Genomic DNA, 27,673 nt, shown 5'->3' on the forward strand with positions numbered 1-27,673 from the left:
GTCTTTTTCCTTCAAAATATTGTAGTCTTCCTGCTTCCTACCTGTGAAATGTACATGTCTTACAAACATACGCTCTTGAGATATATTTTCTCTTCCTTCCACCTGGGTGTTTCCCTGCTGATTTGTATTATATTGTGTCACCTTCTCTTTCCTTTTCTCTGCTTCGCTTCTCTCCATCCTTCCTCCTCCTCCTCTATCTCCTCTATCTCTCCTTCTTAACCCTCTCTCATCATTCCCTTTTATTTCCCTTCCCTCATTCTCCTATTTCCCTCTATACAAACTGTACAGTGATTCAGGAGCCTCAAGGGAGACTGGGAGCTTGCCCTCCCCATCCTTGGCGGCTGCCTCTTGTAGATTGCACTGTCTTCAAGGAGCAAATCCAGTCTTCAGTGTTCCAACACGGACTTCACTGCCTCTGCTTGTGCTCTTGGCAACGATTGGACCAATTAGAGTCTGATCACTATTGCCAAGAGGTAGCCATTTACCTTGCTCAAATCCTTTTTTGCTTTCTTCTAAACACCCTTTCATGCATGACCATGGCAACCGTGAACCTGCCATTTACTTTCATCCATCTTGTTTCCTCCCTCTGCAGTGCTGGTACAAAATGCATCTGGTCAGGCTTATAATTCTTTTCACCCCTCGAGACTGGTAGCTTTGTTTCCTCATTGATGCAAGGGTGAGGGTGAAGAGACTGAAGTCATGGACAGTTGATTTGTGAATTACATCCTGAGGACAAACCTACCCTCCGGAGAAATATCTGTGTGGTGTCTGCTTTGCTTAATGTTTCCATTGATCTTACAGGGGGATGTTGGCCTGCCTGGCCCTGCAGGACCCCCACCATCTACTGGGGAACTGGAATTCATGGGATTTCCCAAAGGGAAGAAAGGATCCAAGGTAGTGAACATTTGAGAACAAGAAGTTAATAAGCCTTTTCCTATTAATACCAGAGTTCAACTCTAATAACCGGAGTATACTGGAAGGATAGAGGGTTCTGTGTAATATGGATATGAGCTTAACTGGGTTTCTGAATATTCGTTCAAGTGCTATTTTCTGTGTTTGTTTTGCAGATTCAGTTATCAAAATGCTGAATAACTTAAAACAAACATTGAATAGTTGGGTTTTTTTCCTCCTAACTACCAACCCTGTCAATACTTATGTTGTCCCCAAAGCACTGTGACAGAGCAATAGGGTATAATGGTTGCTTTCAAGTTATCTGTTTAAAGAAACTATTTGCCCTCAGAAGATGACCCTGCAAATAGTGTACGCTGTCACCAAGTGGCAGTAGATGCCCTAATTTGCCTGATCTGAACTACCAAGGCTGAAGCTGTAGACCTGTTTAACCGAGATATTTTATAATCTGTATTTTGATATGAATGTACACGTGGTTGTATTTGAATGACTGTTTGCTGTTAAGGTGTGCAGATATCTTTCAATAACCTGACTTCCCTTCCTTCCTGGGGATTCCTTAAGTTTTGTGATCCTGCACCTGTGGTCAAGGGACCCAGGCAGGGGAAGGTGTTTAGTCCCATTTCTTTAATTCTGTCTCTGTGGAAGCAACAGCTCCGGGCCTTCTCCAGGTTTACAGGAAGTAATTATTGAGTTGGGAACAGTTTGGGAGCATATGAAAAATTGCCTGCCTCCCTAATCTTTCCCAAACCTTAGGGAGCCCTTTCATGGCACTTATAGATAAATTAGCATATCAAGGAAAGAGATTAGAGTATTATGTTTCCCTTTGCAAACTGTAATTGTTACTCTTTTCCCAAAACCATTGGTGTCTTTGCAGCCAGTAATTTGCTAGAGGAAATCGCACTGAACAGCTTCTTCCGCTAGAAAGAAAGCAGATGATCATCTTTTCTATCTTCCAATTAGCCTGAGCATTTGAGACTCTGTTTTGGATAGTTTTCTTTGCCTGTCATGGACTTTGGTCCTTTCCACACTACTAAGGGCTCCGTAAACTAAGACATCCTGGTGTAGTTACTAGTTGTGGAGACTAGGCAATCTGCACCAGCCTCTGGTGTCCCAATTGGGATACCCTATGGTTTCCCACTGCCCAACCCAAGTAACTCAAGGGAACTATCTCCTTTATGTTCACTACTTCCTGCTGCTACTCACTAAGCTTTGGTTGATTTTCCAGGGTGAACCAGGGCTTCAGGGCTTCCCAGGAATAAGTGGTCCTCCAGGTCTCCCGGTAAGTCTCCCTATTTGGTCAACATGTATTCAAGGATCTGATTGGACAAAAGCTATACCAATAGAAAGCTAACAGGAGGACCTCCTTCCTATGGTTATTGTAGAGAATTTCACCATCTTCATTGTTAGAAGGCATTTAAGGAAATGTCTTGTTTCTCAAACCCATGGGGACATTAGGTTCTTTATGAGACTATATAGCTTAGAGGTTATAATCTCAAGCTCTAGAGTTAAAACAGACCTAAGCTTGACTTCTGATTTCAGCAGTTTCTAGCTATGTAACCTTGGACAGGTTTCTTAACTTTTCTGAGCCTCAGTTTCCTAACCTACCAAAAAAGGGATAATAATGGGGTGCTTATGAGAATTAAATGAGATAATATGCATGAAAAGGGCTTAATAAATGCCTGGCACGTATCAATTGTTGAGTAAATGGTAGTTACTGTTAGTGATCCTATTTTCACTTTCCTATGTGCCCTTGTATCTTAGATTCTTTCACCCAACAAATACTTTTTGAGGGCCCCTATTTGCCAGGCCTTCTGCTGGACTCTAAGGCTGCAACAGCAACTAACAGTCAGATAAGTAAAAGTCCCTGTCCTTGAGGAAATACATTCTAATTGGTGGGGATGAGGGAGGGGAGAGAATCAACAAGTAAACAGATGAAGGAGAACAAGTTCATATATTGGTAAGTGATACACAGAAGACAAAAAAAGGGTAAAAGTGTTGGAGTGTGGATGGGTAATGGGATGGGCACCTTTGGACAGAGTGGTCAAGAAGGGCCTCTCTGAGGGATCGCTTATTTTGAGGGAGCGAGTCATGTGGAAGGTCGGGAAGAGTGTTTCTGGCCAAGGGAACCATAAGTGTCAACACCCTGAGGTTGGAACAAGCTCAGTGCTTTAGAGGAACAGCAAGAAGGTGAGCGGGTGGAGAAGAGTGAGCAAGGCCAAGAACCAGGCAGAGAGACAGGAGCCATATCATGGAGACCTTTGTAGGTCAAATGTGGCTTTTATGTTAAATGTAATGGGAAGCCATTGGAAGGCCCTGACTTGTATTTTTAAGATCTCTCTGGTGGTAGTGGGAGTTGGGGGGCTGGGTTATGGAGGATGGGGGGAGGGGAAGGCAGCAAACAGAGGCTACTGCAACAATCCTGGTGAGGAATGGCGGTGGCTTGGACTAGGATGATGGCAGTGGAAATGGAGAGAAGTACATGGATTCAAAATGTAAAACGTTTTAAATTTTTGTTACAGAACATTTCAAACACATACAAAGTAGGGAGAGTGGCATAATGGTCCCCCTGTGTACCCATCACCTAGCGTCAATAATTAGCAACTCACGGCCAATCTGAAGCCAACAACAGATGTAGCATTTCATTACAAATACCTCAGTATTTCTAAGAGATAAGGACTTTTTAAAAACATAATGATGATTTCATCACCACTAATTAATTATCAGAAATGACAATATCTGTTAAGTCAGAATTCAGGTTTATGATTGTCTCATAAATATATATTTTTATAATTACCTGGTTTTGAATCAGAATCCAAATGACGCTCACAGATTACATTTGGTTGATATATCTCTTAAACTACAAGATATGTTTTGAAGGAGCTGATGAGATTTCCATGGATTGGGTGTAGGGGTCAGGAGGGAAATGGATGAATCAAAGATGACTAGGCCTGCCCCCGGCTTGCTGGCAAAGTGGGAAGAGATGACTCCGGTGCTTCCCTACAGTTCTTTGAAACACTTTGGGTCTCTCCAGGTGGCCGGAAAACACAGCCAGTAGAGCCACTGGCACAGATTACTTCCACAGTGATCCCTACTACTCCGTAGAGACACAGGGGCAACAGAGAACCATCTATTCAATGGCCTTGATTTTAATCAGCTCAGTATCTAATGAATCATAAAGGGAAAGAATATTCATGTTGGAGACGGGACACCTGGACTTCAGCCTCAGCCCCAGCTCTGGGCCTTCAAGTATCTGAACCTCTCTGTATATATGTCCTGTGGCAATGGTCATATCTACTGTTTTGAGGCCCAACTCACAATGTTCATCAGGTTTCTTTACAAAGTATAAATCTGTGCTGTCCAATATGATGACCACTAACCACATAACAGCTACCAATCCTTTGAAATGTGGCTAGTCTGAGATGAGATGTGCTGTAGGTGTAAAATACACACCAGATTTCCAAACCTAGGTGTGAGGGAAATAATCTAAATTATCTCATTAACAATTTTTACGTCGGTGTTGAAATGACAATATTTATGATGTGTTTGGTTAAATAAAATGTTGTTAAATTAACCTCACCTATTTGTTTTACTTTTTTAATGAAGCTACTAGAAAATTTAAAATAACATAGTAGTTCACATTATCTTTCGATTGGACAGCACAGACAGAGTACTTTGCAAGGGGGCTGGGGAATAAAGCCTGCACCTTTCTTTGTGAGCATTTCACATAAATTCTAGTCACCTCTTATCATCCCTATGATGTAAGCAAGGTGGGCTGGGTTTATATCCCTGACTGATGAGGAAACCATGGCCTGAACGGGTAAAGAGGCTTGTCCAGAGTCACTCAGCAAGTTATTAGCAGAGCTGAGACTGAAATTCAGTTTTCTTGAATACTAGCCAACTCCAGGCTTTTTCCTCATACCATACTGCCCCCTACTGTTCATTCTTGTCATGGTGGTTGTGGATTGCGTGATCTCCGGTGCTTTGCAGTTCACTGGCTCACGCACCCTTCCTCCTTACCATTCCCTTCCCTGTTCTACGTCAGAGGATTTCCCCTTCTGCAATTTCACCCGTTCCCTTTGCCCTGTGAAAGACACACTGACTGACAGCAATGCACAGTGGTAAACTGCAATACCGTTTCAAGCTCAGCGTTTCCAGTGTTTCACAGTGTGCCCTGACAAATAGAAACCCCAGTTGATTGTAAAGACATCCAAGGTGGAAAAAAAAGCTTCCTTTATATGGTACAGCATCTTTTCAGAGAGTGGGAATCAAGAAACCAGAGTTCTCAGGCCACTTTGGTGTGGATTCCACGTGCAACCCTGGCCAAATCCTATAACTCCTTTGCTGCTAATATCTCTATCTGCTTAATGGGAACATCTATAGGTAACTTCTGTGACTTCTGCCAGAATAGTTGTAAGAAGAAAGGTGGTGACGTGTTTGAGATGCTCTGGGCTTTTCGGAGGAAACACACTTCTCAAATCAAAAGCCCTCACGTTGGCTTTCAATTATCCACACTCACTGAGAAACAAGGCAGCGCTGAGGGTGCAAATCTCTGGGGAATCTGAAATGTTCCCTTCAACCATTTGTTTTCTTTCCATCCTAGCCCAGATCTTTGCAGGAGCTGCTGACAAGTGGCCAACCTGAGAGATTTAGACCTCACTTTCTTTCCCTTGCCCCTTCTGCAGTGACCCAGCATCCTTGCTTTTCTGGCTCAGCCCCAGCTTCACACATTTCATGACATTGTCCCAGCAGCACACTCATGCGTAGGCCACAGATGCTCCCGTGGAGATTGTCAGAGAGAGTCACATACCTCTGTGCCCTCCAAGGCACCAGCAAACGCAGGGTAAGGCAACATGGCAGATGATGGGAGAGAGAAGGGAAGAAAGCGGTGAATCCTGAGGTACCTATTGAGTGGATCTGAGGCAACTACTGGACAGGCGGGAGTTCTCTTTCTGCTGAGCACCAGGCTTTCCAGGCACTTCAGGTAGGTCCTTCGGAGGAGGAGCCCCATCTTGACAGACTTAAGCTAAGCCCTCCCCTCCGCCCCACCCCCACCCCCACCGCAACCCGGTGCCCTGAGGGGCAGTAGCAGCAGTGTGACAGGGTCAGAGTTGACAAGGAGACTGACTTTCCTAACCTCTCAAGTCGCCCTCGCAGTGCCAAGCCAAACCGATCGCTGCAGTTTAGCCTCCAAAATGTGACCCCACAGTATGCTCATTCCCCGCCCCTCCCCCATGGCCTCCGTCCCCCTTTTCAGGCTTCAGCCTCCCTCCTGCCTTCCTGCCCTCCTTGTGCAGGTGGGCCTCGCCCCTCTCCACCGCCCTCACTGGGGCCGGGTGAGGAGCTCAGGCGGAGAGGGTGACCACCGTGCTGGCAGCCTGCCTCTCGGGCCAGCAGGCCTCTGAGGACCCAGGGCCAGAGTGTCTTTCACTCCACAGCGGGGCCTGACGCCCCCTGGTTCCAGCCTACCGTCTGCAGCTTGCCTTTTTCTCACACCCCCCTCTTCACCCTGCTCTCCGCCCCGACTCCCAGCCACGTGACTGAAGTTGAGTTTTTGCAGAGCCGCTAACACCCATGAACCCAAAATACCAGGAGACCAGGGCCCTAGAGAGCAGGCCTGTAAACAGCTAAGCTAGGCTCTGATGAGGTGTTCCTGACCGTGGGTGAGAAGGGGTAAGGGAGCAGTGGGTGCTGGTCAGCTCATGATGGCGACTGACTGGGCCGGGGCCGGGGCCCAAGACATCTTGCTAGAACAGCTTGTTCAGCAGGGCCTCGTACAGGGCCTCCCTGTGCTGGGAGACAAGCTGAGCCTACAGCCCAATATCTTGCCAAGTCATTTATGTTTTATTGGCTCTAACCCCGACACACAAATTGCTTTTTAACATTTTTTTTCCTTTTTAAACTTCGTATATGTTTTTTTGCTCACCTTGTAGCTCAACCTCTCACACCCTCTCTCTGAGAAAGCAAGAGTCCAGAGGCTCTTTCTGCTTTCCGGAGAAGAAGGACAAGGGCCCCTTGTCTTTACAACTGTGGTAAAGATAGGTGGAGGCTGTGAGATGGTACCTGGACATTCTTTTCCTCACACTTTTGAACAGTTTTTTTCCCTTGGTCACTGTTCCATTTAATTCAACAAGTATGTATTGGACCACCTTGTATGTGTCAGGCTACAGTCACATGCCTTGGAGGAGACAGAAGTGAATGTGATACAGACCTCTCACAGACTTTCATCCGGAACCTGGCTTAGTGCTTGAAGAGTTTAGGGCAGCGTGGGCTGCCGTAGCTTCTGTGCACAGGCCAGGGAAGGCTCCGTGAAGTGTTTGACTTCAGCCGCCAATAGATACATGCCACCAGGGGGCAGCATGCCTCGGTTTCCAATTTGAGCCGCAGAACTAAGTTTGCATTCAGTTTGACACACAGGCCTTTCAAATAGAAACCCTATTCAGCATGAGGTGTGAGCAATTTGACTCCTAACTGTGGCTGTAGAAAAGAGGGAAGGCAAGTAGGAGCCAAAGGCTGCTTTGAGTTGGACCCTTCACAGACGTACACTGCCCTCCTCAACAACAACAACAGTAAAAACAACTCACGTTTTAAAAACAAAAGAAAGTAAAAACTTGGGCCTAGAAAACTAAGGGCTATTCAGCCAACTGTACCCACGGGAATGCTCTGAGTATGAAAGAGGAAGAAAAAAAAAAACTACAAATGGGATTGGAGCAGTGCTTTGACAATTAGCTGAGCCAGGTCACATCAAGAGGACAACAGGAGGTGTGCCATAACATCTAGTGTCTTTCACAAGCTCACATTTGAGAGAACTTCACTGCCTCCTTTACTCTCATAATAGGCCTAAATGCTATCTGCCAACATCCGTGCTCCAGGAAGTCCCATTTTAAACAGTAACGACAAAGTGACCTCGATTACATTTGCCATGAAAGACTTTATCCACTCTGGTAATGAATTCTTCTGTATCTCGGGGGCCCAGAATGTGCTTGCCCTGGACCCAGAGCGGAGGAAGCTCTCTCATTCACTCTGCTTTTTGGATTTCTGCTTATTCCTAGAGAATCCCCAAGTCATGTCCGTGGCTGCAAGCCCTCACCTTCTGTGAGCAGGACAAGAGGGGTTGGTGACCATCTTGCAGTCCCTTTGAGAGTGTTCCTAAAGCCCGCATGGTTCTAGATCACGCCTAGATAGAAACACTCCTTCCCACTGAAGAGGATGTTGCAGTCATCATGTCTCCAAAGGGCAAAAGCTCTTCTCTCTAGCATCGATCCCCAAGGATTAACACAATTCTCCATTTGTGGGTCATCTTTGACCCAAGCTCCTAGATGGTGGGAAGCAGCCTGTTCTCTTGGAAAGGGCCCTGGAATGGAAGCTAACGCCCTGACTGTCTCATTGACTCTCTAACCCATGCAAGATGCTTGGCCCTTCTGAGTGTTAGTTTCCGCATCTGTAAAATCAATGAGCTTAGATCTGTCATTATTTCTATGCTGTTAGTTCGTGTTTCCATAAATACTTGTAATAGTTTTTTGGGGAGAAGACATTACTTCTAGAACCAAAAAGAAGCCTTTAATGAATGGTTCAAATTATCTTCAAGGCCTATGTGTTTCTCAGGCGGTGACGAGATGCTCAGCATGGTTGAGCTTCCCCAGTGGGACAGTGGAGCTGATTGGAAATTACCACCTTGCTTTGGATGGAGCCAGGAGACCTGTGAGGAAATGAATGTTATAATCTGTGGTCTCTTTTTCCTTTAGGGTTTTGGAATTGCTGGAGAAAAAGGAGAAAAGGGAATCCCTGGTTTGCCGGGACCTAGGGTACGAACCTGGAATTTTGGTTGCCTGGATCTGTCAAGTCACCCGGTCCCTTTTGTTTTCCGTTTGCATCTCTGTTATGTAACTTGATGGCTTCCTAAGCTTCTCTTGTTTCTCTTTCTCAACCCTTGGGCAGGTCCCTAAGACCTCTTCCTCTCCCTTCTGCCACATTCCCTTGACTTAGTGGCTCCTTTGAATAAGGAATGAGGTACAGTAAGTCCCCTACATACGAACCTTCAAGTTGTGAACCTTTCAAAGATGCAAACGTATTATAAACCTATTACAGTACAGTACTATATAGCCAATTGTGTTAGTTGGGTATCTAGGCTAACTTTGTTGGACTTACGAACAAACTGGACTTAAAAATGCACTCTTGGAATGGAACTCGTTCGCATGTAGGGGACTTACTGTACTCCCTACACCAGGTGGTTCCTCAGCCCGTTTACTCTCCTTGTCCTCAACTATAATTATCTTCTGGGCTAAAGAATGACATGTCTTACTTTCATTCCATTCTATCCTGAGGGAAGGTGGGGTAGGGGCAGTTTGCAGGAATGGAAGAAAGAGGACCAAGTGCAATTTTTATAGGACAGAAACAAACCTGGGAAGTTCTAGAACATAGTGAGTAATGTTTGGAGTCAACAGTTTCCAATAATAATCTCACTTCAAGTGGAGAAATAACTGTTAGCCTCTCTGATTCCTAGCTTCAGGCACTTAGGTCTTACGTTGTTAGTAATTGGCCAACCTTAGCCTTAAAGAAGTAACACTTCAGAGAATTAATTGTCTTTTTAGCTTGGTCATGAAGTTTGTCAAGAGTCTTTTGAGTATTCTGCAATGTTCATCCATTACCCTGCCATTTCCTTCTCCACTTTCCTCTACTCCCCTGTCTTGAAAACACAAAATCACCAACAAAAAATGCATTGGGGGAGAGAGACAAGAGGCCCTCCCACAATCTATTTAAAAATCTCATGACTTGGAACTAATGCAGACTAAGTATAATACCACCCAGCCCTTCTACCCAATTCCACATAGTACTTAAAATGTTTCCATTTATTTAGCTCTTTAAAATTTCCCTGTGTGCCTATTCAGCCTGATGGATTAGTGCTTAGAAAGAAGTCATTACGGCACGTCTAGGAACATTCTCTTACCTGGTTTTAGGAGCTGCTAAATCCTGATCTCAGTTGGAGAGCTTTGTTATGTAAGTCTAGTTGCTTTGTCTAGTATGGGCTATTAATCTTTCTAAGGTACCTCTATTCTCTTTACAGGGTCCCACGGGTTTAGAAGGAGTCCAAGGCCCTCCAGGGAGTCAGGTATTTTGGTTAATATCATTAAAGCCTCAGTGTATAAAATCCAAATCAGAAGGCCCTCTTGCTTTACTTAACATGACCATCAATGCAAAGGGAAACACTGCTTACAATTCAAATTGTCCGCCTCTCTTTGTTTGATAGAATCTCAGCCACTCACTTCTTTTGTTTTTACCCAAGAAGATGAGTGTCCAGTGTTCAGTCCTATGATGAAGTAGTACTCCTTTAACATGTTATCAGGGCCTAGCAAAGCCAGCCTGCTTGTATTCGTCTCTAGCCTTGTGGCCCTTGTACCTCCTAACATGCAAGTTGGCTACCTAAGCGCCATATTGCCTTCTGGAACATTTTACGGCTTCCAGAGTCAGGTATGATCCATATATATCCTGGAATGCCGGCCAAAATCCCTGTGCCATTTGCCCTGGCCTAATCCAAAAACCAGCCCCTCTTGTGCTCTTAGACATTCAATTCAGTTGTAACTATGTTTCTGTCACAGGGCAAGAAGGGGTCTTCAGGTTTCCCCGGGCTTAATGGATTCCCAGGAATTAAGGTAATGTTTTTAGGAAGTGAAAATCCAGGATTGAGGAGATGGAAGGGTGAAGAATTAGTATAAATGCTGTTTAGTCCATTTGGGCTGCTATCACAAAATATCACAGACTGGGTAGCTTATAAAAAAGAGAAATTTATTTCTCATAGTTCTGGAGGCTGGAAGTCTGAGATCAGGGGGCCAGTATGGTTAGGTTCTGGTGAAGATCCTCCTCCGGCTTGCAAACTGCCTACTTCTTGCTGTGTCCTCACATGGTGGAAGGGGCAGGCTAGCTCTCTTGGGCCTCTTTTATAAGGGCACTAACAATGGTGGGAGCTCTGCCCTCATGACCTAATCACCTCCCAAAGACCTCACCTCCTAATATCGTCATCACCTTGGGCATTAGGTTTTCAACGTGAATTTTTGGGAGACACAAACATTCAGATCATAGCAAATGCCTATATGATGAAATGGAGTATTTTTTAGTATTTTGACATTTTAGATGTCACCCTTTTCACACGAAATGCGTACAAGCAAATCCATCCCTACAAGGAGAAATATTTTATTATTGACATTGTTTAGAATTGCCAACTTTTGGGTTTTGTTATCGTTTTTAAATTCTCTCAAGCAATGCATCCCCTTATTGCCTGCACCTGGGACAGACAGCTCCTACCTCCCAAGCCTGGTTGTGCCACTCTGTCTGATTCTGGTACCTGAGTCTCCCTTTTGAGAGAATTAGGACTCTTTGGACTTCCTCTGCCTGACATCACCCACTAACAAGGGCCGTGACAGTAGCAGAGTCCCAAGCCTGCTGAAAGTGGGAAATAAGTTAAAACTTGGGCTTCCCTGGTGGCGCAGTGGTTGAGAGTCCGCCTGCCGATGCAGGGGACACGGGTTCGTGCCCCGGTCCGGGAAGATCCCACATGCCGCGGAGTGGCTGGGCCCATGAGCCATGGCCGCTGAGCCTGCGCGTCTGGAGCCTGTGCTCCGCAATGAAAAAAGTTAAAACTCTGTTCCCTCCTTAGCACCTCTTGGGTGTAGCCATATTTTCTATTCCTGCGATATGTTTCCCAGGCCCAGAAGCAGATTGTCTTGGAGTCAGGTTGCAAGATAAAATTGGGATCCCTTGTCCTTGACAGGTTCTCAGTTGAGTGTCAGGCCTCTGGGCTGCCTTGTATCACCTTCATCTTAAATTTATTGGACTTTGAAATTAACCTATGGATTGTTTGGCCCTGGAAATCAGGGGTTACAGAAGGAGGAACCTTCCATTGTCCCAGGGAATGGTTTTGAGGGAACATAAATCTTATGTGATGAGGTCACAGAAATATTTGTGTTTAATGTATTTAATCTTTGCAGGGTGAAAAGGGTGACATTGGCCTGCCAGGCCCAGATGTTTTCATCGATACAGATGGTGCTGTGATCTCAGGTGCAACTTTTCATTGATTGGAGTGGAAAAAAAAAAAGATAGGAAGTTGACTTCTATATCCCCTGTAATTGTTAAGAGGATACTTTGTCAGCCACTGGATTGCTGCTAAACCCGATCCCCACAAGGGCCACTCGTGGATCCTAAACTTGGGAAATGAATCTAACTCCAAGGTCTTAGGCAAAGAAGCCAAGCCCCATACTCCATGTTTGTGTTGGGTCCACCAAGACTGGGATTTGCGTTGGCCTGGGTCTGGATTTGCTAAAAATGGTTCTCCTAGTGATGCTTAGGGAAGGATTCATACCCTCCCAGCTAGGCTAACTTCAGCCTGATACTCTGGGACACACAGGGTCTCATGTATGTGATCCCATGCATGCTCGAGCTTGACAATTTCACAGGAAGTGGAAAAGTATCTTTGGTTAGGGGAGCAAGTATCTTTCGGTTAGGACAGCCCTCAATAGTGTGACACTTTGGAAGTTTGCCTTCACCTCTCCTTGTTCTAGTTACTGTGTGTGCCCAACTCTTCCCTTCGCCTTCTCTAGAGATCTAGATGTCAGTGTCTCCAGCTACTCCTCGCTTGACCAAAGGCTTCTCCTATAGTGCCTCTTCCATCTGGGTCTCCTAACTTCCTTCTCCTCACATCCTCTCAGGCCTGTGCCCTGTCTGGTAAACTCATTAAAGCTGAGGTGTTAATGGTTGACAGTGGCTTCCTGTGTTCCACGCTCAAGAAACCTGTGTATACCATGAAGAGTAGGCTTCGACACCTTAACCCAAATGGCAGAGATTTGAGGCATGACAAAAGATTACTAGTAGTAGAAGAACCTTCCTAGTACTTATCACATCTTACCATGGAAGGTAAGCCCTGGCCAGACCAGTACTGAACAGTAGGAGAGCGTTAGCTCAAATAGGCCCATTATCACATGAGAGCATTAGCATCTGGGAGACCTGTGAAGGGCAAGAGAGGTGCTTCTAACCTGAGGACATCTCCTTGCAACTCTTTTGAGGCATTTTGTGGCATTTGTGGGCCTCCCTTCGGTTTGCTTACTGCTTTTGTTGTTGTTGTTGCAATGCCAGGTTATCCTGGAGACCCCGGTATGCCAGGCCTCCCAGGCCTTAAAGGAGATGAAGGCATCCAGGGCCTGCCTGGCCCTCCTGGTGCCCCTGGATTACCAGCTTTACCAGGTAAAACAAACTAACCCACCCCATGCACAGATCTCCACTCTGGTGCTCAGCATCCCCTTCTATACTCTGGTCTGGGTACATACCCAGCCACAGTCAGAAGAAAGGTAGACTGTAGTCAGTAGGCTCCCTGCTGCAAGCCCAAGGCCAATGTATATGAGAATAGGGCCTGGGTAAGCAGCTTTCCTTTGACCTCAGTAATGTACCATAGCTAGATAGGCAATCCCAGACCATCAATGAGGGGGCCTGGGTTGGCCTGCCAGAGCCCTGTCACCCTTCTGTCTATGTGCCCTCCCAGTTGATGCTTGCCAGAAGGAGCTAACAGAAGCCCAGACGAAAGTTTGTACCCAGACCTTCACTCTGTGCTTAACCCAGGATCCTGTGGACGACATCCTTGACACAGTCATTGGAGGAACACGCCCATATGTCACTCTATAGTAGTAAACAGAGAAAGGGCATGCCAGCGTCTGGGAGGCAGTGATGTTCCAAATAGAAAGCCTCAGACATTACTTTTAAAGACAGCAGTTTCTAAATTCTCTGGAGATGGGCCTCTGTAAGGATACCTGTGCTTTTAAAATGGCCCCTTGGAGGAGGTACAGCTGATCTCAGCACCAAGGTGGAAAAAATCTAGAAACGGGAGGCTGGAGACCCAGGTTTCCCTCTCAGGTGCCACTTAGAAGTTCTGCACCTCTGACCATGTTTCTGTACGTCTTTGGGCCTCCATTTCCCAAGAGGTTAGGCTAGCTGATTCCTAGGGACCCTTCTAACTCAGCTGCAGGAGAAGGGCAAATGCTTTCCCAAATTCTCCCTCGGAGCTAGTGTCTAACATCGGCACTGATTGGAATCCCCTGAAGAGGAGGGTGATGTGATGAGCATTTTTGTGTGGGCTTATCCTTCCAGGTGGCCCCGGTACTCTAGGGCTCCAGGGAGTTCCGGGCCTGAAGGGGGACCAAGGAAAACCCGGCCACACCACAACTGGGGCAGCTGGCCTCCCTGGCAGAGATGGTTTGCCAGGCCTACCAGGCCTACCAGGCCTACCCGGTAAGTTGTGTGTTTCTCTCTTTGGTCTTGAGATCCAGGTGTGATCCAGGTTGCAGAACAGTCCTGATTTTTGAGGGAGGGAGCATCTCACAGGTTAGGGACCACAGCGATCAGAGTGTTCACCAAGGAATAGGCAAGTGAGGGCCATCTCGATGATCAGACACTACCTAATGCCTTCTGACTTCGTAGTCATTCCCTTTCCCCCTTCACTGTTCTCAGCCCCTAGGCCTGTGGTCTTGCAGCTCCTGAAGGAGCAGCATTGGCTCTTTCAAGCTTTCCCTGGTCCTCAGGGCTCCAGCGGGGCAGACTGAGAGTCCAAGAAATGGGAAACCAAGCCTGGATCCTCAAAGTGGCTGCTAAAAGCCTCCACAGGGCTTATTCTCCTTAGGTCATCTACCTGAGTATGAGATTCTAGATTCTAAGAAAAAGGCTAGAAATATGCCCCGCATGTTTCTTTGTAACCTGCAACCCCTGACCACTGCAGCTTGTACCCATCTCCTCTTTTGTCCTAAGAGGACTTCCTGGGACAGACATGGGGACTGCTGAGTTGCTGAAGCTGCCTCGGTTATTCCCATATCCCCAGTGTCTAGTCCAGTGCCTGGAACATAGTAGACATCCTATAAGTAGTAGTAGTAGAGAGAATTGAGCCAACAGAGTTTGGACTTGCTACAGACTTTGGGTCCTTGTCTTGGATTTTTGGGGGGAAGGGTGTCTCTGCTCTGGTGGTTGGGGCTCAAGGACCCTTGGTGACTGAGCTGCTATGCTGAGTCACATGAGCCCAGGCTCCTGTAAGTTGCCAATCTTTTATGTTTTTTTTTCCTAAAGGTCCAGCATTTGAGACGGGAACTCTACAGAGCACAGAGCCAGGGTTGCCTGGTCTCCGAGGAGAACGAGGTCCAAAAGGAAACCCAGGCCTCAAAGGAATCAAAGGTGATTTTGTCCCCTTAGGTTTCTTTGTTCCCCAAACTCCCTGGAGAAGGCCCTCTGGGAAGAAGCAAACTAACAGCCTTGGGAACCTGAACAGGACGAATCCTGGATCTTGCGTGGGAATGTGATTATACGACTGTTGGAAGTGCTATATTTGGAGCTGTAAGACTGAGGCTGGCGGTCGAGGTCACACAGGACAAAGTGGCCCCCAGGCTACTCTACCTGCCCCCTCCACCTGCAGAAGCTACTCTGCACATTCTGCAGCCCCTCTCAGTTTGCAAGGCCAAGGCAGGAAGTTACTTATGATTACCTTCAGCCTGAAGGAGAGGTCAAGACCTGGAACTCTGAAAAAGCCAACTGGCTCCAGGAAAACAACTCCGGTCCCCACAGATTGACTGAAGGATTGATTGATTGCCCCAGCCTTCGGCTGCCTTGCACTTTCCATCTTTCTGTTGTCTTTGGGTCATTCCTCCATTTCATACTCTGAGGGGCAGATGCTAAAGTGCAAATAAATCACTTCATTATAGTTCCAGCCCAGGGCAGGGTGGAGGAAGAGGTGAAAGTACTGGCTGAAGAGAGGTTTGGGTATACCTGGGGGTTTCAGGTACCTGAGATCTCTCCTGTTCTCTCAAGGAATTTACAGCTCTCCTCGACCTCAAACAGAAAGGTTTTAACTCACTCCTCTCCTTTCTCATTGCCCTGTCATAAAATGGCACTACCTAAGTATAGGAGCTAGTTCAGAAATTTTTGAAAGCCCCATCTCTAATTTTTAGATCCAGGGAAGATGGTTGAGGGCAAAGGATATTAAATTTCAAGTCTCGACCTAGGATGTCAACTTTGGCCCTTCCCTGACTCACTGCAGAGCTAGTGTGCTTCTTGATACCATTCTCATACTTAAAAACAGGGCCAACTCTGATGCCTCCCCTCCTATATTCCCATGGGACCAGAAGGTTTTTCCCTCTCTCTCTCTCTCTCTCTCTCTCTCTCTCTCTCTAAGTCTGGAATAGTGATAGTGATTCTCAGGTGATTCACTGGACATGAGAATCACCTAGGGGAAATTACTACCAGTTAGATTCTTGGACCTGGCCGCCTGAGAGTCTGACTGATTGGACCTGGGGTGAGGCCCAGCAAGCTGCCTTATAAGTAAGCATCCCAGGTGACTCAGGCAGGAGGTCATGGATCACACTCGAGAAATGATTATTTGGAGAACAGGCTGTTCTTTCAGAGTTTCAGGGATTATCGCTTTTCTAAAGGTAGGAAGAGGCCCTTCAGGATCTTAGGGAAACTCAGAGTCACCTCTGTTGATCCAAAGTCTCATTTCCTAGACCAGAAGCATGGAAGGTATAAGTGGCTGGGCTATAGTGCTAGTGACTCCTTGCTATCTCTTCAAAGATGCTTTGCTGAAATCTCTGTCATCGATTTATTTGGCATTTGTCTCTGTGTACAAAAGACAGGGGAAAGACATTCTGGTGAATAGTATGTTCAAGTGGCTTGGATTCCGGACTCTCAGTTGGTTAGTGTAGGTCAGTGGTTCTCAACTCTGGCTGCACATTAGACTCACTGATGGCTGGGCTCCACCCCAGAAGACTGAAATCCAAATCACTAGCACAGATGTACTTTGATGGAAAGTGAACCTAGTTCATTCGAGTCTGTTCTCTGCAGGCCTTCTGATTTCCTCCATGGAGTTGTTCAGGTCACGAATTACCGCTGGCAGGTCTTCCTTCTTCTTGGAAAGATGGCCCACTTAGATTAATGTTGTCTTTTTTTTTCCTCCAGGGGACTCTGGTTTTTGTGCTTGTGATGGTGGTGTCCCAAACATTGGACCACCTGGGGGGCCAGGCCTACCTGGACCACCAGGTCTCCTGGGCCTTCCGGGCCTGAAAGGAGCAAGAGGAGATCCAGGCTTTGGGGGTGCACAGGGCCCATCAGGGGATCCAGTAAGTCTTACCAAACTTTGGCCCTGAGGGAGCAAATGGGAGCTTTTAAATGCCCCTCACTCCTCACCAATCACTTTCCTAAAACACATAAAAGAAAGATGGGGATGAAGCAGACCTTCAAGGTTTTGATCCATAATATGAAGAAGTCTATCTAGGTATCTTGAAAGTCCCTTTCTGCTTTAACCTACCTATGTTCCCTCCCTTCCTCCCTCCCTTCCTTCCACAAAATTATTTACATTTGCCTAGAACTGTGCCAGGCCCTGAACACAAGGTTCCCATCCTCAAAGATTTCAAAATTTAGAAAGGGTAAGGAAATAAATGGGCAATTATAATCCAAGATGACGACATAATCCAGTGTCCAGAACTGTGCCATAATGTACCCACGGACCTGTTTTAGGTCAGACCTATGCGAGGCGCCAGAATCCTATGAAGTCTGCGTCTCCTCATCATTCCCTTCTGTCTTTTTGTCAGGGTGTATTTGGGCCTCGAGGTCTGGAAGGCCCCAAAGGAAAGAAAGGGGAAGCGACTCTCAGTACAGGGTCAGGGATGCCAGGAGATCAGGGTGATCCTGGTCTCCAGGGGCTCCCTGGTGAGACAGGAGCCCCAGGCAAGGACGGAGTACCAGGTTTACCAGGCCTGCCGGGCTTTCAGGTAAGTCGATTGTTCCTGGGTAAATAGTGCTGTAAATCCTCACACCTGACTTGGCAGGTGGGCGGGTGGGGAGTAGCTGATGGCTACTTCCTGCCTCTGCCACTGACACTTTTGTCTCTGTGCTTTTCCTTTCTGTAAAATAGGAATCTTTTTCTCAGAATGGGTCATTGGCTCACTTGATAAACGCTAGTGACAACTGACCACATCACTTAAAATGTTTCAGCTTCTGAGGAGCTTTCCATTGCAAGTAATCCAGCTGCTTTCTATGACCCCCCCCCCACCAGAGTTGTCCTTTCCCCTCACCCACACCAATCTAGAACCTTTTGCATTATCAGATCACTCAGGGTTGACAAGCTTCATTCCTATTAACTCGACTCAGAAGAATTGATTGAAAAACTAGAGTGACAGAGAATTTTAACCAAAAAATAAAGCCCTGCTCATACTGGTTAGGTGTTTCCTTCCTATGGTCAGAGGGCTCTCCAGATAAGTCTCTTAAGTAATGATTCATCCTTTCCTATGTGTTGTCTAGGGTGATGGTGGACAGGGCTTCCCAGGTGAAAAGGGGTTACCAGGACTTCCTGGTGAAAAAGGCCGCACTGGTCCAATTGGCCCCCCAGGAATTGGGCTACCAGGATCTTCTGGACCTCGTGGGCTTCCTGGAGATAAAGGAGTAGATGGATTCCCAGGGCAACCAGGCCCCCCTGGGATTCCAGGTGAGTCAGGGAATATCAGATGGCTTTGGGCTTGGAAAACTGACTCCTTGAGGGTAGATATGACCCAGATGCGTGGAATGTGTCATAAGAAGGCCAACTGGAATCACTACTTTCAATCCTCTTGAGGGTTTTCATGTGGAAAAAGGATCATACTGTGGTACAGTTACACAGAACAATATAGATTTCAGCCCTACTAAGTGAAAAACTTCCTAACAGAGCAGTCTGAAAGTATAACAGAATGGCCTTGGGAGGTTATGAGCTCATAATCCCTGGAAGATTTCAAGCAGAAGCTGGATGACCATTTATTACAAGTGCCATGGAAGGAATGAGTGGAAATTGGACAAGAAAGGTATCCTCTAAGTTGTATGGTAATATCATCAGTAGGGAAGAACCTTTCCTTAATTCATGAGATCTCAGATTGAGAAGAGACCCTAGTTCTGTCTAGTCTGATCTCCATTTCATACCTTAAATCCCTCCCATTTATATAACTTCTCTTTCTTTTTTTTTTTTTTAACATCTTTATTGGGGTATAATTACTTTACAATGGTGTGTTAGTTTCTGCTTTATAACAAAGTGAATCAGTTATACATATACATATGTTCCCATATCTCTTCCCTCTTGCGTCTATAACTTCTCTTTCTACTTGAATTTTAGTAATCATAATGAGTGACAGCCCTGCTTATAGATCAAGGTACTATGCTATTAACTTGCCTTCTTGCATACAGCTAGAACAGTTCTCCATCCTAACTTCTACGTTTCCACAACTTCTATGTTCCCATTAGTGGTACCACACTTCCTGTAGTCGTCTGAAGTTTGAAAACTTGAAATTCATCTCATATTCTTCATTTGCAATGCCTCTTATCTTTGTCCCTTCTTCTTCTTGGTATTAAGCTCATTATCTCATGCCTAGCTAACACCTATATGCTTGTTGGAATAGATGGATGGATGGATGAATAGATAGATGGATGGATGGATGAATAGATGGATGGATGGATGGAAGAATGACAACTTCCTAAGTAGTTTTTCATTTCCTACCTCTAGACTTTCCCCACTCAATTCCACTATGAACACTGCTGCCAATTTAATAATCTGTAAAGAGCTGATTCCATCATGTTACTCCCCTAGTCCAAAGCCACAAATGTTCTCTACTAAATAGAGGATAATGTTGAAACTCCTCAGTCTAGAATTCAGAAGTCTCCAAACATGGACACAACCAACCTTTCTAACCTGACTTTATCTCATACTCTTCATGATTAAAACAAAACAAAACACTAAGACAACTGTACCTTTCACTGTCCCCATAAACAATATATTCATTTCTAACTCCACGATTTTGCCCATGTTGCCTTTTTCTTGAATACTCCTCCTTTTCTCTATGTACTCACATCCCATCCAACTTTCAGGCTTCGATATAGGCCCTAATTCTTCCACTAAGCTTTCTCATGACCCCTATGGTATGTCTTTGCCAGTTAGATTACATATTTCCTTCCATTAATGCTTTTACTTTTTCCAAATGCATTGCAAGCCTCTGGATACTAAGGAAGGTGAGTAATCCTTTTCAGTGTTTCTCAACCTGCCTAGTATAGTGCAGTGTTCCACAGGAGACTAATATACATTTACAGAGGAAAGGGCCTTTTCCATAACCAAGGAGCTTTTTCTTAGACCTATTTCTCCTCTTTCCACCTCGTCACCTTGAAGAATTACAAAAAAAGAAGACAGATACCAGGTCTTGTAAAAATTTATTTCTTTTAAAATGTACTTTTGTGAATTGGTCTAATAAGGATTACAGTACAAGTTAAAAATTGGTGATTCAGGATTCTTAAACCCAAGTCAGTATTTCAGTCCAAGTCAGTATCCCCATTAAGGCTGTGAGGAATTGTGTCAAACAAAACCATTCGGCCTTTTGGAAGTCCTGGTGTCAGCTATAGCTTTGCTTCCAGCTCTGTTCCCAGAGACATTATTCATGGTCATCCCACCGCCCCTCCGCCAATCGGGTCTTCGTTCTAGTTCAACCCATTTTGCAGGCAACTAGGTTTTAAACTGCGTTATATTAACATGGTGCCTGTAAACTTAGATATGCTCAAATCTGGATATTATCAACATTCCAACTGCTTGGAAACAGAAGGAAGCCCACAGGAACATTTCTGTCCCAAACTTCACTATCCCTGGACCCAGAAAGTTCTCAGGAAACTAGTGATCTAGAAAGCTATAGCCTGGGAGATGCCTTATGCAGAAAATGTTCTTGTTGCAGTACCAAGACTTTCCAAAAAGTTACTTCAATTAAGAGCATTAGCTTTCTTTTTCTCTCTACAGCCACCAAATATAACTCCTCAAACCTAGCTTTGTTTCCACACAATTGTAAAAACACTTAACTTGTGGGCCCTAAACATTTGCATTATGGCCATTACTGTTGCCATGAAAGATGAAGATGTTGTTCCTAAATGTACTCACTCCAACTGGTCGTGGCTCAGGCTAGGACAGCTACGTTGCCAGGAAAGGGAATGAAGTAATCAGAAGCCTTTCAACCTAATAGTGTGAATTATTACAAATCCTGGGCAAGGAGACAACTGGCTGTTTCCAAAGAGGCTCTGATCCAGATGCTCATAGTAATCAATCACCCTGGTTATCACTGCAGCGGCTACTGTGTCCTTGATCCTGTGTGGATGCCAGCTTTCTCGACTCAGTCCAGACAGGGAATTTGATCGGTGGGCTACAGACGAGACTTCCCTTGGGCCTCAAGGAACTTCTGTCCCGGTTTAATTTTCTTCTTTACTTGTTTGGTCTAGGTGACTGCTGCTGCAGGGAGAAGGTTGGGCAAGGAGACTTAGACACAGAGGGAGGTGAGAGGTAGTTAGGTCTAGAGGTTCTCAAACACCAATGATGGCAACCCCACCCCTTCCTTTTTGCTCACTTAATCTCAGACACTCACAATGGTCTGAGTACCACACTGGAGGCCCGGGCTGGGGAGGGGTGATCCTAAGGCTGGGGTGCAAAGACTCACGCTGACACCGCTGCAAAGTCTCCTTAGCACGCCTCTCCTGGGAGGGAGGACAGAGGAAGTGGGCATGCAGTCTGTGTGAGGGGCTGGCTCCTTCACTGTGCATGTTGATGGCTTGGCTGATCTCTTCCTTGAGCATCTTCACTTATGAACTTAACTGAGGCCATGGCTTGCCTTGGGAGGTACCTGGAAGGAGCCACACATGTCTGATATTTATTCATTGGAACCAGAATCAACTGAGATATTAGAAACTTGATAACCAGAGGTGCTTTTTTATTCTGAAGATGAATTTTGTCATTAATGGGGAAAATTCTGAATAACTAGGTCATTTGTTGCACTTATAAAACAGAACAAGGGTAGAGCTGGTTTCTGCTTTGTTGGGGAGAAGGCTCGGAATTCAGGGATGTAAAATAAAAGACAGGAATGTAAAGTAAAAGAGTCAGGTAGCAGTATGACTTGAAGTCCTTACCTTCTCACCATTTTGACCCTCTGCTTGCAATACACAAATGTGGTGTGTTGTACAGGACTGGTCCGAGGCAAAGGGAAGTATGTCCTTGATTTCCTCTGGGTTCTACTCATCTTCCCTTTTCTAAGTATTTTTCCTGCCCTGGAACCTTTCCAGATGCCTGTCCTTGGCCCCATCTTCTAAAGATTTTGTTTTGCTCTGGCTATCACAGGTGAAAAGAATCTATGAAACACATATGATAAATTGAAGATGGATGGCTTCATGTTTGGACCTGGCCCAGAGAGATTTGTATTTTATCCAGTTTGTTTTTTAAGACATAAAGCAATGGAACTACAATGTTTGACCCATTAGAGTCAATCAGCTACTGAAATAGTTGGGGCAGGAGGGTTTTCTGCAGGGTCCCTCTCATGATACCATCTAGCGAGGCAGTTCTTCAGCCTAGTCCAAAGCCGAGCACAGGACTGGCAGCCCTCTCCCCATATAGCATCTCATCCATCATAAAGCATGTTTCCGCAGTAGGGAAATAGCCCTCCAAAATAGCTCCATCATTTCAACATCTGGCAGGATGGAGATGGGTATGACTACCTATGGAGGAAGATCAGGCTTGTGGCCATCTTCCCACCTGTGAAAATATAACTGTAGGAGCCTGAGGTCTAGAAGGCAGAGAGTTGCTGCCCAGGCTACACAGTAGTGTCACTAACCTGACTGAGGTAGAATGCAGGGGATGGCCTTGCGGGGGCTCTTCTGAATACTCCTCCTTAAGTAAGATACTAAAACACTGGTATTCACTGAGCACATCCCAGGGTGCCAGGCGCTGTGCTTAGTGCTGTTAACACTATTCCATATAATCCTCACAAGCACCATATGACGTAAGTAGCTCCAATTTTACACATGAGGCTCAGAGAGGTTGAGTATCTTGCTCATACAACTAGTTAGTAGCAGAACTACGATACGAGCTCAGCTCCGTCTGGCTTCAGAGCCCAACCTCTTAACCAATACATTATACTGTTCAATTCCCAATTTTGATTTAGGACTAGAACAGGTGGGCTAAAATGCCATCAGGCCTTGAAGTTGGAAAATGGAAGCGGGACTGGAGGAGGAATGCTAGCCAGTTCAGTAAGCAGTCTGAATCATAGGTTGTATACATATCTTTAAGAGATGCAGTTTGTGATTTCTTTTACGTACAGGCAAAAGCTATAGCAGTTTATTAGAACTGTGGACTCTGGCTTAAAGTAGATCTCAGGGGGTTGTTTTAATGAATAGGCAAGACTGATTTTAATTAGCAGTTGTTTATAAATGGCATTTGAAGGAGCCAACTAACAATTTGGTCACTGGTATCTTATTAAACCTCCCCCCTGTGATCTTACAGACTCTTTATTTGTACTCTGAGTGAGCAAGGAAGAATTTGCCAGGGGAGGGGCTCCGCAGGTCAATTTCAATGTCTTGAATAGTGAAATTGACTACCCCTTCTCCCTGAGTAGCAGAGTTGACAGTTTCAAATGAGGAGCTGAGGGAAGGGTCACTGTCTGCCATGGCCAAGAGAGTGGCCTTCAGTGTTTACCTGGTACAGACATATGGGTCCATCTGACCAAGGACAATCAATAGGTTTCAGGAGATCTCAAATAACACGTGTCAAAAGAACCCAGTGGTTTGGGAAAAGCCTCATTCCAAGAAAAGAGCAGTCATCTGAACTTGAGAGGTGTTGGCTTCAAACACTCCAATCTAGTGATGTGGACATAATAATAACTAACACCAAGCACGCATCCCAGGGAGGGGCTCCATCTGAAGGCAGGGTGAATAGGCAACTGCCGTTTGCTGCTCTTCCTACACAACAGGAAACTTTGTTAGAATGAGATGTCCTGACTTGGACACTAGGGGCATTCGTATCTGTGAGAAATTGCACTAGGAGTAACTCCCGAGAGCTTCTGATGCTACGATTTTTCTGCATGGGCTCCCAGCTTCTGGGTGGGAAGAATAACTTAGCTGTTCCATTCGATGGAATGGGAGTAAAGGCGCATGCTAGGGGGAACTCAGGGGGTTCACCACCTGCTCACATGTTACCATTTACAGGTATCACCTTGCCTTGTATTATTCCTGGGCCATACGGTCCATCAGGATTTCCAGGAGCTCCCGGATTCCCAGGTATGGAATGAGGCCAGAAAAAGCCACTGAGCACACTTGTAAGGGCCATGCACCAAAGGAAGCTGAGGATAGCCTGGTAGCATTTGGGGATCCACATTCCTTCTGAGAGGGCGGCCTTGAGGATTGAGGAAATAGAATGGCTGCTAGAGAGGGTCGTGTGGGGAGGTGAGAATAAGAGAGATTCTCCAAGAGCTTAGAATTTTGTTTGTTTTTCGGCTGCACCGTGCAGCTTGTGGGATCTTAGTTCCCCAACCAGGGATCGAACCCATGCCCTCGGCAGTGAAAGCACGGAGTCCTAACCACTGGACCACCAGGGAATTCCCAAGACTAGGATTCTTGACTGGACGTCACAAATCATAGCTAGCCACACCGACTTTCCTTTCCCCTTACCACTCATATTTGGGTTTTCAGGCCCTAACGGGGCACGTGGCCTCCCTGGGACTCCAGGCCAGCCTGGATTGCATGGAAATAAAGGGGAGCCCGGAAGTCCAGGATTGGTTCACCTCCCTGAAATGCCAGGTGAGAAAAGGAGCTTCTCCTCACCTGCTTCTCCTTTTGTGTGAGTGTGTGTTCGGATTGTGGTAGCCATCCACCCACTATAGGAAGTTAGGTTTGTGCTCTGGTGTAAGTGGGACGGTTTTGATTTCATACTCAGGCAAGAGAGCTTAGAGCTATAGAATGCCAGCATCTCAGAGCAGTAACGGCCATTTGAGGAGGAAACTGAGGCTCCTATGGAAGGTGACTCACCTGAGATCACAAGGTCACTAGTGATAGAGCCAGGACTCTGCCACATGGTCTGACTGCAAGTTCTATGGCAGTTTCCTGGATCAACTCCTTAAAGGTCAGAGAAGGAGATTCAGATGAGTGAGAGGGAAGTTGTCGTATTTCAAAGACTTCGCTCACACCCTGTCATTCCAACCTGAGCTTCATTGTTCTGCACTGCACCAGTGGTTCTCAAACTGTTCCCTCGGCCAGAAGCGTCAGCATCACCTGGAAACTTGGTAGTAACGCAGTGCCTTGGCCCCTTGGCAGAGTTACTGATCAGAAGCTCTGCGGGTGGGCCCCGCAATCTGGCTTTTCCCAAGCACCCCTGCCCCAGGAGACTCTGATGCACGCTCAGTTTGAGAACCACGCCTGCTCTGCAGCCTGGGGCTCATCTGAGGCCACATTCCCTTGGGCTTATCAGTGCTACAGATCCGTCTGCCACCCAGAAAGAGGGAGGCGTGACTTGGCAGGAGTTAGATGACTCCAGAAGAGACCAGGCCTTTGACAGGAGGTCCCGGGTGTAACCTGTGCTCTTTGGCCACTGTAGGCTCCCCAGGAGCGGGTTGCTGAGCTCTGCCCGCTGAGCTAGAACCTCCTCCAGGGCACACGGGGCAGTGCCTGCCACTGGGCAAGTCTTCCCAGGACCAGAGACTCCTGACCTTTAAGGGAAGCGACACACATTACTAATATGTTAGCTTTTGTAGTAGGGAAAAAACCTGTGTCAGAGTCCTCTCCCCAAACCTATCACTTCTAAACCTCCATGGCCTTTTATTTTTGCCTCTTTACACTTAGGATTTCCTGGACCTCGTGGAGAGAAGGGCTTGCCTGGGTTTCCTGGGCTCCCTGGAAAAGATGGCTTGCCTGGGAAAGTTGGCAGTCCCGGCTTCCCAGGTCCCAAGGGAGCCCCTGGTGACATCATTGGTGCTGAAAATGGTGCTCCTGGGAAGCAAGGCCTACAGGGACTGCCAGGAGACAGAGGATTTCCTGGAGACTCTGGCCTTACAGGACCCAAGGGTGACTCTCTTTGCCCCACTTATCTGACAGTCTACAGAAAACCTTTCAGTAACTGCTATACTTGCATGAATACCTGCGTGACTCTGGGGTGATGGATTAATTAGGGGCTTGAAATGAAAAGTCATTGTGTTCTGTCCTTCCCTTTGTGGAACTTTTTCTTAAATCACCTGCGTCCATTCTCCTGTCTTAGTAATTCCAGAAGTATCTATAATCCATAGTCAGATTTCTTGCAGAGCCTGTGATGAGCCACAAGGCTTGAGCTGACAAGACAGTGGCCCGTGGGGTACATCCTGGGCAGGCTCTTCCGCTGGAAGTTGGTTTGGTAATCGGTCCCTGCTATCAGTCCAGGCTGTAATTGTCTGGCCCTTCCTTTCCTTAGGTTTGCTTGGAAAGTCGGGCTTGCTGGGCCCCAAAGGTGATCGGGGCAGCCCTGGAATACCAGGCCGCGCAGGACAGCCAGGCCCCCGGGGATCTGATGGTCTATTCGGCATCAAGGGCAAACCCGGGCTCCCAGGAGCACCAGGCTTTCCAGGCACTTCAGGTAGGTCCTTCGGAGGAGGAGCCCCATCTTGACAGACTTAAGCTAAGCCCTCCCCTCCGCCCCACCCCCACCCCCACCGCAACCCGGTGCCCTGAGGGGCAGTAGCAGCAGTGTGACAGGGTCAGAGTTGACAAGGAGACTGACTTTCCTAACCTCTCAAGTCGCCCTCGCAGTGCCAAGCCAAACCGATCGCTGCAGTTTAGCCTCCAAAATGTGACCCCACAGTATGCTCATTCCCCGCCCCTCCCCCATGGCCTCCGTCCCCCTTTTCAGGCTTCAGCCTCCCTCCTGCCTTCCTGCCCTCCTTGTGCAGGTGGGCCTCGCCCCTCTCCACCGCCCTCACTGGGGCCGGGCGAGGAGCTCAGGCGGAGAGGGTGACCACCGTGCTGGCAGCCTGCCTCTCGGGCCAGCAGCCCTCTGAGGACCCAGGGCCAGAGTGTCTTTCACTCCACAGCGGGGCCTGACGCCCCCTGGTTCCAGCCTACCGTCTGCAGCTTGCCTTTTTCTCACACCCCCCTCTTCACCCTGCTGTCCGCCCCGACTCCCAGCCACGTGACTGAAGTTGAGTTTTTACAGAGCCACTAATATCTTTTTTATCCCCTTTGTCCTTCTGTGTTTCTGGGGTCTTCACATAGGCTGTCCAGGTGAGAAAACAGCACACAAGCTCACAGACTAACACTCCCACTAGCTTGGCCTCTTGGGGAATTATCTTACTATACACTATAACCTGGCAAGGCCAGGGGTCCCTGAACTCATGCTGTGGGGTTGGCCCCCATTGAATTTCCTTCCCTTGTTGTGGAATCCCCTTCACAGCCTCCCATTAGAATCCTGGGGCTCGCAGCTACTTGATGCTTTTCAATCCATAGAAGGCCAAGTCAGCCATTCATTTAGGTCCTTGGGGGCCCAAATACCTCTGTCATCACTCATTTAATCCTTTGGTTTTTTAATTTCCTTGCTTTGTACCTGAACATTCCACTTTGGCAGCAGCTCAGGAGCTTAATCCCATTGAGCAACTTAAAGCCTGGTGAAAGAAGTTTCAGAATACCTAGGATACCAGATGGGCCTTGGGGATTTCTACAGTACTTGGCACTAGGGGGTCTTTCAACCCTAATGCCAAGGAACTGGCTGACTTAACTGCTTGCATGAGGGATTAAAAGGGCAGCCCTGTATCCATGGCTCCCTGGGAGGCTGAAACAATGGCTTGGCTTTAACCTCTACTTCACCAATTGGCTCAGGAAACAGCCATTGTGGAGTGATTCAAACTGGAAGTACCAGGAAACTAGAGTCCAGTTGCCACCCTGGCTTCCCAGAGCTCCATTCAGAGGCTAAAGTGTGAACCACATT

General features: G+C 46.7%; 1 protein-coding gene across 1 annotated transcript in view; it reads left to right on the forward strand.

The window, feature by feature from the left end:
* COL4A6 (collagen type IV alpha 6 chain) overlaps positions 1-27,673 on the forward strand; it is a 158,298-nt gene that overhangs the window by 108,203 nt on the left and 22,422 nt on the right. The window contains exons 11-27 of the mRNA XM_070044659.1: positions 802-894; positions 2,135-2,188; positions 8,652-8,711; positions 9,971-10,015; positions 10,503-10,556; positions 11,889-11,958; positions 13,030-13,137; positions 14,035-14,175; positions 15,001-15,105; positions 16,879-17,039; positions 17,511-17,690; positions 18,220-18,403; positions 21,190-21,243; positions 23,938-24,009; positions 24,421-24,528; positions 25,567-25,788; positions 26,168-26,329. Coding sequence (XP_069900760.1) covers positions 802-894; positions 2,135-2,188; positions 8,652-8,711; positions 9,971-10,015; positions 10,503-10,556; positions 11,889-11,958; positions 13,030-13,137; positions 14,035-14,175; positions 15,001-15,105; positions 16,879-17,039; positions 17,511-17,690; positions 18,220-18,403; positions 21,190-21,243; positions 23,938-24,009; positions 24,421-24,528; positions 25,567-25,788; positions 26,168-26,329 — 1,873 coding nt within the window. The remainder of the gene's footprint in view (positions 1-801; positions 895-2,134; positions 2,189-8,651; positions 8,712-9,970; positions 10,016-10,502; positions 10,557-11,888; positions 11,959-13,029; positions 13,138-14,034; positions 14,176-15,000; positions 15,106-16,878; positions 17,040-17,510; positions 17,691-18,219; positions 18,404-21,189; positions 21,244-23,937; positions 24,010-24,420; positions 24,529-25,566; positions 25,789-26,167; positions 26,330-27,673) is intronic.

The sequence above is a fragment of the Globicephala melas genome, chromosome X, assembly GCF_963455315.2.
Source record: "Globicephala melas chromosome X, mGloMel1.2, whole genome shotgun sequence".
NCBI lineage: Eukaryota > Metazoa > Chordata > Mammalia > Artiodactyla > Delphinidae > Globicephala > Globicephala melas.